At 25.1% G+C, this 10,070-nt stretch overlaps 3 protein-coding genes across 5 annotated transcripts; 1 reads left to right on the top strand and 2 right to left on the bottom strand.

Moving 5' to 3' along the window:
- The first annotated feature begins 121 nt into the window (after positions 1-121).
- LOC126896462 (ER membrane protein complex subunit 3) lies at positions 122-2,349 on the top strand. Of its 3 annotated transcripts, none has more exons than XM_050669263.1 (3): positions 122-838; positions 894-1,159; positions 2,275-2,349. In XM_050669263.1, the coding sequence occupies exons 1-3, from the start codon at positions 382-384 to the stop codon at positions 2,281-2,283; spliced, it is 732 nt and encodes a 243-aa protein (XP_050525220.1). In that variant the 5' UTR covers positions 122-381; the 3' UTR covers positions 2,284-2,349. The 3 variants fall into 3 exon arrangements, with proteins under 3 accessions (XP_050525220.1, XP_050525219.1, XP_050525218.1); XM_050669262.1 differs by having other exon boundaries at positions 894-1,185; XM_050669261.1 differs by lacking the exon at positions 2,275-2,349 and having other exon boundaries at positions 894-1,309.
- On the bottom strand, positions 1,979-6,212 carry LOC126896460 (glycine--tRNA ligase). Its single transcript, XM_050669258.1, has 13 exons — positions 5,960-6,212; positions 5,702-5,906; positions 5,499-5,640; positions 5,123-5,434; positions 4,897-5,046; positions 4,349-4,511; positions 4,083-4,247; positions 3,883-4,009; positions 3,692-3,815; positions 3,419-3,635; positions 3,258-3,351; positions 2,273-2,460; positions 1,979-2,211 (listed from the first exon to the last, which is right to left on the bottom strand). The coding sequence occupies exons 1-13, from the start codon at positions 6,188-6,190 to the stop codon at positions 2,107-2,109; spliced, it is 2,223 nt and encodes a 740-aa protein (XP_050525215.1). The 5' UTR covers positions 6,191-6,212; the 3' UTR covers positions 1,979-2,106.
- A 2,107-nt stretch (positions 6,213-8,319) lies between these two features.
- Positions 8,320-9,575, bottom strand: LOC126896463 (40S ribosomal protein S17). The gene is made up of 4 exons (XM_050669264.1): positions 9,420-9,575; positions 9,073-9,224; positions 8,520-8,691; positions 8,320-8,446 (listed from the first exon to the last, which is right to left on the bottom strand). Exons 1-4 carry the CDS (start codon positions 9,420-9,422, stop codon positions 8,378-8,380), a joined length of 396 nt encoding a protein of 131 aa, XP_050525221.1. The 5' UTR covers positions 9,423-9,575; the 3' UTR covers positions 8,320-8,377.
- Positions 9,576-10,070: the final 495 nt, after the last annotated feature.

Here is a 10,070-nt window from a genome sequence, read left to right as displayed (position 1 = left end):
TATGTTTTAACCGGTCAACCAATAGCATATATCAATACTGGTATGATAAGAATAGTCAATAAATTACGATAAGTTCGATAATTTACGCATATCAAATTCGTTTTAATCTCATGGTGCTGCATAAAAATATGCAACAAACTCCTCAATGCGTTTCCTTCTAAGTATACCTAATTTTATATATTTGACAATCATATCTCTATAAATTTAGTGACTGATAACAGTATTAACATTATTTTTAAACGAGCTTAACTTTATTATATTAAAGGATTACTTCAAACAATTTTATTTTTGGTACTTATTACGTTAAAATAATATGCCAGTGTATACTTTTAGAGTACATAGTTAAATTATTAATATTAGAATTTAATAAATTGTAAAAAAATGGCTGAGTTAGTTTTAGATATCAACATTCGAGGATGGGTGTTCTTACCAATCGTTCTGATTACATTTCTCGTCGGCGTTATAAGACACTATGTTTCTCTTTTAATTACATCGCAAAAAAAAGTAGAAATTACTCAAGTACAAGATAGTCAAGTTTTAATTAGATCACGAATTTTGCGTGAAAATGGTCGTTACATATCAAAACAAGGTTTCTATATGAGAAGACATTACTTTAATAATGATGAGAATGGTTACTTTAAAACTCATAAACGTTCTGCTCCTGCTCAAACTGCCATGCCTGACCCTAGTATGATGACTGAAATGTTAAAAGGAAATGTTACAAATGTTTTACCTATGGTTGTTATCGGTGGATGGATTAACTGGATGTTTTCAGGATTTGTTACTACTAAAGTTCCTTTTCCATTAACGTTACGGTTTAAACCAATGTTGCAAAGAGGTAAAAATGTAATTATTTTAAAAGAAGTAATATAGTTTATCTTTTTTTTTTTTAGGTATAGAGTTAGTTTCACTGGATGCAGCTTGGGTATCATCTGCTTCATGGTATTTTTTGAATGTTTTTGGTCTTCGAAGTATTTATACATTAGTATTAGGAGAAAATAATGCTGCTGATCAATCACGTTTAATGCAAGATCAAATGTCAGGAGCTGCTATGTCTATGCCAATAGACCCAAAAATTGCATTTAAAGCTGAGTGGGAAGCTTTAGAAATAAGTTCTCATAAATGGGCTCTATCTGATCTTGATAATGAAGTCCTAAATGTATTGTCAAATAAAAGTATTTAAGAGTTTAGTGTTGCTCATTATAAATAAAAAAATATAACTGTTAAATCTAGAATTCAATTATAATACTTTAATTAAATTAATTGCTTTTAATATATCATGTCAATTTGTGCACTTGCTAATTTTTGAGTTTTATAAAATACTTTATTGATATAATTTCTTATTGAAACTATTATTATTTTTGAATTAAAATTATAACTGTAATAGAAATTATTTTAATGATGAAAAAATTACCTGATGGTATATTGATCAAAACAAAGTAATTTAAAGTTGCAAATAAAAACAATACGCTACATTTCAAAAGTTATTATTGTTTTTAAACTTGAACTTCAGCAGATAAGTCTTCAGCTTCATAATTGTTTTGTAAAATATTCCTAACAAATTCAAGATGTTTTAAGTCTTTGTTGACTTATTAATTAATTAAGCTCACTAACCACTTTACCAAGTTTAATTATAATTACCAATATGTATATTTTATTTGAAGATACATTTTTTTATCAATACCCCATGAAAAGTTTGTCAAGGTAAATGTATAAAAAGATTAATCAAACTATAGCTTATTATTTCCAACTAGAAAAAACATCATTTTCATAACTTAATAACATAATTTATGCACAAAAAATAAAAATTGATTTTTTGATTTTATTTCCAAAATAATATTTTAAATAATTTATTAACTTTTAATTAAAACAAAGTAAAATTATTTGGATGTTTAATTTTATACTATATAGAAGTATTAATTTTTTAAATGCATAAATTTTATACTAGCTGATAATTAAATATTTACACAAGAAAAAATTCTTAAATAATATTTGTTATAATTATAATTATATATAATCATATTTAAACAAACTTAAAATAAAGAAATACATTTCACAGATTATTTTTAAAATATTTAAAATAGCCATTACAATATTATAATCTCCCTATTCATTTTGTTGAGATTCAAACTTAGGATATTTAGTCATAGCAACATCCCAATTAATATTGTCTTGAGATAAATCATAAATTAGATCAACAACTTCAGCAACCTAAAATTATACAATTAATTATCATTACAGATATATTTTTTCAACAAATATTTTCTCTTACAGGTACTCTAATCTGTTCCATCGAGTCCCTTTCTCGAATAGTTACTGATTGTGGTTCATTTAATGATTCAAAATCAACTGTTATACAGTAAGGAACAGCTATTTCATCAGTTCTGGCATAACGACGACCCACTGAACCACTAGAATCATCAATTTTATTAGAAATTCCTTTAAGGCATAAACTTTTAGCTGAAAAGTAAAAACTGCTATTAACATTTAATAATGTTTATATATAATATATAATTAATATATTTAATTATGTATATATATATAATATATAAGACTATACCTAAGTATAACGATTTTATTTTCATGATTCTAATAATTTTACAAGATAATACATCAACAATAGTAGTTTAAATATTAAATTTTATATATAGCATGTTTTTACGTGTTTGAGGTGTGAGTATATTTGATATATTATCGATTTATTTGAGTTAATAGTACATATTATTTTTATAATATCAGTAAAATCATTTTGTCAAAGAATCAAATTAAAAGCCTAAGTAATTTTATATTTTTTTCTGAAAATATTTACAAGTTCTTCGTATTTTTTTTACTTTGGGGGTTTAATTGTGAGGAATGCACGACTATTAAAATCAAAATAATGTTATGGTATTATTGGTACCTCCAAAATATTAATACATCTTCCTTATTATTAAAAAAATAATAGTAATACATATGTAAATATGATAAACAGTTACTATAAAGTATACAATAATAATCCATTATTACAACATTTTAAATACATAGAGTAGGTATGTTTTGAACATATTATTTTTTCTCTTTACAAAATTTGAAATTCTTAAGTTTCTAAAAAAATGAGTGCTTTACCAAATTTTAATGATACTATTGTACTATATATAATCATACAAGTTTGGTTTGCAAACTCATTTACAAGAAAAAAGTTTGGTTTAATTTTTTTCAATTTTAAGTGTAAGTTTTGAAAATCACATATACTAATTAAAACACTTTTTAGTACTTACATATTGCTGAAACAAGAGGCACAAATTTTTCATTATCAAGCAATGGTAATACACAACATTTTAAAGGAGCTACTAATGATGGTAATGTTAAGTACTAGAAAAATAGAAAAAAAACAAAAAAAATCAATACTTTAATTAAAACTATAATTATATATATATACTGTTCTTTGTTCGTCTTTTTCACGTATTTTAAAAGTATGTTCAAGTAATGTATAAATTATGCGCCCAATACCAAATGATGGTTCAATAACATTGGGAATAATTTCTTCAACGTGAATAGTTTTTGAATAACATTTTAAAGGGATCATATTTTTACTTAGTTCAAATTGTTTGTCACCTATATTGCATGATGTTAACCCTGTTTTTGGATCAGGAGTCCTGAAAACATAAATAGTAATTTAAATAAAGTACATAATTAATATTTTATAAATTACGATTTATCAATGAAGTCATGCAGTTGTTTCACTTCATCAATGGATAACTTTGAAAGTTTATCTACACATTCTTTTGAATCTTTTCTAAGTGTCTTACCAATTAAACCTTTATCCATGTCCAGTTCTAATAAGAAATAATTATTAAAAAATTAATATAAGTACATTTAATGTTTTTGACTGTCATAACCAACCGATAACCTGAATATTTTTTGGTGCAGGTAATTTTCTTTCTGCAACCAATCTCTGTTTTGTTTCTTCCCCGTGTCTGGAAAGGTCATAAGCTGAACGGTCAGCACAACCAATGCATTCAACCCAACCCTAATATAAAAAAAAAATTTCAAGGAAAATTGTTTCTCATGTATATATAAAAATGTTTTAGTTTTTTAAATACATAAGAAGTTAAACATTCAGCATCCCAACAATCAACTGCATAATGTGCCATTTCGTTTGACATATGTTGTCTAAACCTTAATTTTTCTTTATTAATACCAATTTTTAACATGAACAAATGAATACGAGCCATAAAGTATCCTAAAGTCTGGTTCGCTACAAGACCCTACAAAATAATTTATTAAGTAATACACAGTATTATAATAAAATTTTCTTAAATTTATTTTTAAATTATATTATTATAATTTTTCAAGAATTATTTCATACTTCAGAAACAGCTTGTCCAATGGTTATCTCAATAGGTGATTTACCATCCATTTGATTACAAGCACTATATAACTTTAATTTTGTGTTTTCTACTTCATTAAATTTTGGGTGTGATTTATCGCTTGGATCACAAAAATGCTCTATTTCAGCCATGGTAAATTCTCTAACAGAAATATTATTATTTTGAATTTTAGTATTTTATGACTTTATTTAAAAATTTATTTAGTAAAAAATAATTAGTATTATAAATGAATCGTCCAGTTACAAAAATAAATATGTTTTTTTTTTGTAATTTTACTTTTTGGTCAATAAATTACTACATAGAAAAATCAAGATTAAAAAAATATATATATTTGGATATGTACTCTTGTAAAGACTACTCAAATACTGTTATGTAAAATTAGAATTATGTCATCTAAGTTAAGGAAGAATTCCAAATATTTTTGTTTACATAATTAGTTTTTTAATTATAAAATTATACTTTAAATCAGGTATAAATTCAAAATAAAATTCTAGCTACATATTAGCATATAATTTATTAATTTTACCGGACTCTAAGTAAACCAGACCGAGGAGATATCTCATTTCTAAAAGCATTGCCTATTTGAGCTGCAGCAAATGGTAGTCTTCCTTGATTAAACTCTAGTAAACGCTTAAAGTTTACAAATATACCTTGAGCAGTTTCTGGTCTTAGAAATCTAATTAGTATAAGAAACAAATAAATACATTAATTTTATATTTAATTAGACATCACTAAATTATAAACATTTTTACCCTTTTTGATCTCCAGTAGGTCCTATTTGAGTAGCAAACATAAGATTAAAATCAATAGGTTCAGATAGATCATTGCCTGTAGTTGGCGATTTCATTTTAAATTTGTCAACAATATCAGACATTTGCTGAGTGGTCATCCCATCTAATTTAATAACGATATCTTTACACTCATCTTTGATTTCAGTTGTAGTTTTTTTATCTTTTATTAAAACTTCTAAACGATTTTTTATTAAATGATCTAGTCTAAAACATTCTCCTGTTTTTTTATCCTTTACCATAGTATCAGCAAACTTTTCAACATGACCAGATGTTCTATGGGAATAAAATAAAATAATGTTACATGAACAAAAACTTTAATACTAGTTTATAAAATTACTGTAATACTCGTTCAGGTGTTAGCATTGAACAATCAATTTCTAACATTTGATCTTCAAGAACAAAAAAGCGTTTCCATTGTTCTAATATATTTGATTTTAATGCACAACCCATAGGTCCAAAATCATAAAGCCCAGCAACACCTTAATAGAAACATATAAGTAAATAAATTGAAAGATTTTATAACTTTATTTTAAATTTTACCTCCATAAATGGAAAAAGATTGATCGTAAAAAAATCGACGGATCAAAAGGTCTGAAAATTTTGATCGATTAAAAGTTTCTGAAGGTGGCTGTAAAGAAAGTTCTTTATCATCCAATTGTTTTTTTAATAATTTCAACTCTCCTACAGCTATTTTAATTTCAACATCTGAAGCTTTATTTTCTTTAAGTGATCTAATCAAATCACCCTAAAAATCATAATTCGTTGACAAAAATGAAATAGTAACTTCATTTTACTTACTTGTTTTTTTACAGCTGCTCTAAGGGGCGCTAAAGTTTGTTCTACTTCTGAATTGGCCATTTCACTAGATAAATAGACGAGTTTAATGTTTTTATCAGACTTTTTTGTACCCCAATTAGTAAGTTTTCCGAAAAACCTATGGGATTTACTTTGACTAAGGGATACGTAAGATGTTTTATAAAGGAAAAATTGAATATATGTTTTTAAATACCGACTCTGCAAACGTGACATAGTATTGAAATAAGATAGTGAACATTTTCATTGGTTATAAATTTTATACCGGCTGATACCAATAGATAGCGCAAAAACTTACCAAAACATTCTTTTTAGTCCTCTATTGTTTGGGTTGTCAGTGCTAAAAATTTTAACACTAGTTTAAGTTTAAGATTAAGTTAACTAATGAAGAGTTTCACAAGTTTACTAGTAGAAATTCCGTATTTGTTTAACATAGAAATAATCCATATAGCTTACTAAAAGTAGCTCTGCATTCACTACACTTAAAATATGTGAAAGCTAGTTTCTTTGAGAGTGCATTACAGCTTTAAATGTATTAATAAATAACACGACTAACTATTATTTAAACTCGTGATTTAAAAACGTTGCAACATAACCAAAAATCAAGATTCATTTTATTATTAAGTAGATTGCATATGCTATCACAAGCACAAGGAATTCTCCTCGAGGTCTAGTTGCGTCATTTAGCTATTTTGGGGGGGAGAGACATAATAAAAGTATTTACTTTAGAGATCTATTTTTTAACGTACTTCGTAACAAGAATACTATAGTCTTGGAGTAGTACTAAATTTTAGAGTTGGATATTTATAATAGAAATGTCAAATATAATTTACCAAGAAATCTATCGTGATTACTGCACACCATTTTCATTTATTTATTAAACTTTATTTAAAAAAATTTAAGAATAGCTACCACAAGGGGGGAGTATTCTTATTCCTTCAGAACCAGCAGCTTATTTATATATTATCCGTTTGTAGATTTATGGAAAAGTAAAATCATTAATCGTTGAATACTGTAACTTTATTATAATTAATATAAGGGCTTATACATAAGAACGTTTTACTACACCCTTAAATCAACATTATAAATTTATAAATGTTTCACATAAAATCAGTCAGGGATTCTGAACCCAAGTCTTTCTGGCAATGGTGTAATCAGAATTGTATAAAAGGGAAAGCATATTAAAAAAAAACCATATTTTGGACCTTTTTTTTACTCAATAATTAATTTTAGACTTGAATATTACGACTAACCTAACTATGCCTATTATTATTACCTAACCTATAACCTGGCTATGCCACAACTTCCTAAAAGCTATGCCAATATAAAATTCCCAGGAACTCCAGTGGCGTAGTTTTAATTTTTCAATATCTATACTTTGTTAAAATTATATTGAGAAAAAAAGTTCTAAAATTCATAAGGTTTATAAGTAAATATTTTTAAGCTAATGATCAACATGTATTTAAAATTTGGTGAGCATGTCAAAGACACGTTCCAAAAATATTTTAATTGAATTAAAATAAAATATCTGGAATCATGGCTTACTTCAGGTGATCACCCATAGGGGTACTTGAAAATAATTAATATATCCAAAAATAATGTTAGTCTTTCAGAATAAATATACTCATAAATTGAGAAAAATATGCGACTAAAAGAAACAAATTTTAACTTAGATACAATTTGTGATCTTTTGAGATATCAATGAACAAAATATAAGTATTCAAAAAAAAAAACAACTAAGTAAAACCAAAACCATTTTAGCTACCCACTAAGGATGTCTACTATTTGTTAAATTTGTTCTTTGTGCAACAAATGTTAAAATTTTTGCAAGACTTGTTCTTCATTACAATATATCAACTTCTTTTCAACAAAATCACAGATTAATTTATAAATAATTGTTATCTTAGATAATCACAATCATAAAAGACAGTATACTGGTATTTAGACACATTTATTAGCAATATGTCATTATTATTAATTTTTCTTAATGGAAATTACACTATCTAACTAACTATTACAATAGTTAACTATTTATTCTACTTACTTTTTATTTATTTATTTTTATATTGAGTTATGTTATAATGTATTTTTCAGGATTATTTTTATTATTATTGCTTTTAATACAGAAATAATACCCACAAATATAGAAAGTTCTATAATACTACAATTGTCCTCGTAGCATTTATAAACTTTAAGTTGATAATAAGAATAATATCAATTAATTAATAATTTAATATTTATTATTCATTAAAATAATTGATTTATTTAATTGAATTTGTAAAAAAAGATTAACTATTACTTGAATAATGGAAATTCAATAATAATAAATAAAAATAAAACAGATATCTGGGAAAAAACTGTATTAATGAAATTAATGGTATTACAATAATTACATTACAAGTTTTAATTCCGTTTTGGATATTGAGTTCCAGAACTAAGGACAAGTTGCAAACCTGATATGTTTTGGAAATCCTAAAATTAAAATAGAGACTTATTTATGTGTATTCAATTAATAGTACTTAAATAATAATTGTAATAAGCATACGAGCATTTTTAACATATCCTTAGTTTCAGTATCTACTTCAATAACATCTTGTTCAAGGGCAGACACTTCTGGTACATAGTTATCTCTTCGTTCACGTTCTTCTTCTTGTAATTTAATAGAAATACCTCGAACTTGACTGGTTCTTAATCTTTTCATAAGATGAGTTACAAAACTAGAATTAAAATAGTTTTACTGTGTATAATACAACTCATTAAATACATTAACAATATTAGGTTAAAACAGATAAACAGAGGATATAATATAGTTTAATAACTTATCAGTTTCCTGAAAATAGTTTTAGGAGGAGTTAACTATATATTCTTACTTAACTACAACAAAAAATACTTTCTTAATAGAAATAATTGATATAAAATTAAATATCTTACTTAAAAATATAATTTAAATCAATATAGCTATCATAATTAAAAAATTCACTTGAACTGAATTACGTAAAATAAAATATATATTATTTTAATAGTTATAAAGTTGAGGGTATAAACTTAAGAGAAAAATTAATAACGATATTATATAAAAAATATTTAATCTGAATTACCCAGCAATTTTGTTCCGTAAGGGTTTAGTTGGTATAATAGCAATTTCCTCACATATTCTCTTATTAGTATGAAAATCTAATGTCAACCGAGTGTAATACTTTTCAATTATGACTCGTGCAGCTTTTTTGACAGTCTTCGTTCTAACACGACCCTTCAATTAAAACATTTATATTACAAACTTTCAGTCATAAAAACGTTATTTATATAATATACGCAATAAATCAAATCGTTCATATACACAAAAAAAAAATTCACTTTAGTAGAATTTACACTTTACTATAAATGAATAAAATTACTCGATTTGATATTATCCAAAAGGATTGCTCGGATAATTGTGGATACTTACCATTTTAGCTTAAATAGAGCGAACTTATAATATTCAATAACCAAGAGGCAATTTCTATTAAATAAACAATGTTACAGAACCTTTTCGAACAGAAAGATACTATGGAGGCACTGCTTACATATTACAATAATGAAAAATGTTTTAGGTTATAAAAATTAGATAAAATATCCGACAGTGTAACCATAACTGCAATAATCATACAAATTCTTAAATCAATTCTTTTATCTCAAGGTAATCATGAAAAAATTTCAACAATACTTTTTTTCATATTAAAGTATAATACATAAGCTTTAATTTAAGATATAAATATATATGAAAGTCTCAGTATTTTCGTAACATTTTCAAAAAATAAGTTGATAAAGTTCTACTTTCTATATGAATTTTTAAGTCTTCAACCCCCTATAGAAAGGGCAATGGTCCGAATTAAAAAAAAAGTATGTCGAATGAAGGAGGTATATAAATGGTATTTATCATAAAAAAAATTGTATTGATTCATACATTTTTCAAAATGTTATAGAAATATAAAGTTTAAAATATAAAATATTAAATCAAAAATTTATCACATATTTTTGAATACGGTAGCCATTTTCGCATAGAAGATAGGTCGTCGGGACATATTTTTTTTTTCATTTTATAGTACATAAAATAAGC

The sequence above is a fragment of the Daktulosphaira vitifoliae genome, unplaced genomic scaffold (assembly GCF_025091365.1).
Source record: "Daktulosphaira vitifoliae isolate Bord-2020 unplaced genomic scaffold, ASM2509136v1 Scaffold_1, whole genome shotgun sequence".
NCBI classification, from domain to species: domain Eukaryota; kingdom Metazoa; phylum Arthropoda; class Insecta; order Hemiptera; family Phylloxeridae; genus Daktulosphaira; species Daktulosphaira vitifoliae.
The sequence above is the reverse complement of the archived record's forward strand: the minus strand, read 5'-3'. Positions and strand labels throughout refer to the sequence as shown.

Excerpts from the sequence above, each read along its gene's own strand:
- LOC126896462 (XM_050669262.1), top strand. The coding sequence starts at position 382 with ATGGCTGAGTTAGTTTTAGATATCAACATTCGAGGATGGGTGTTCTTA. Across the intron at positions 839-893 it reads TAAACCAATGTTGCAAAGAG|GTATAGAGTTAGTTTCACTG; the intron begins GTAAAAATGTAA and ends TTTTTTTTTTAG.
- LOC126896463 (XM_050669264.1), bottom strand. Across the intron at positions 8,692-9,072 it reads TTACGGAACAAAATTGCTGG|TTTTGTAACTCATCTTATGA; the intron begins GTAATTCAGATT and ends TTTTAATTCTAG. Across the intron at positions 8,447-8,519 it reads AGGATATGTTAAAAATGCTC|GATTTCCAAAACATATCAGG; the intron begins GTATGCTTATTA and ends TTTTAATTTTAG.
- LOC126896460 (XM_050669258.1), bottom strand. The coding sequence starts at position 6,190 with ATGTCACGTTTGCAGAGTCGGTATTTAAAAACATATATTCAATTTTTC. Across the intron at positions 5,435-5,498 it reads ACACCTGAACGAGTATTACA|AACATCTGGTCATGTTGAAA; the intron begins GTAATTTTATAA and ends TTATTCCCATAG. Across the intron at positions 3,816-3,882 it reads AAAAAATATTCAGGTTATCG|AACTGGACATGGATAAAGGT; the intron begins GTTGGTTATGAC and ends ATTTCTTATTAG.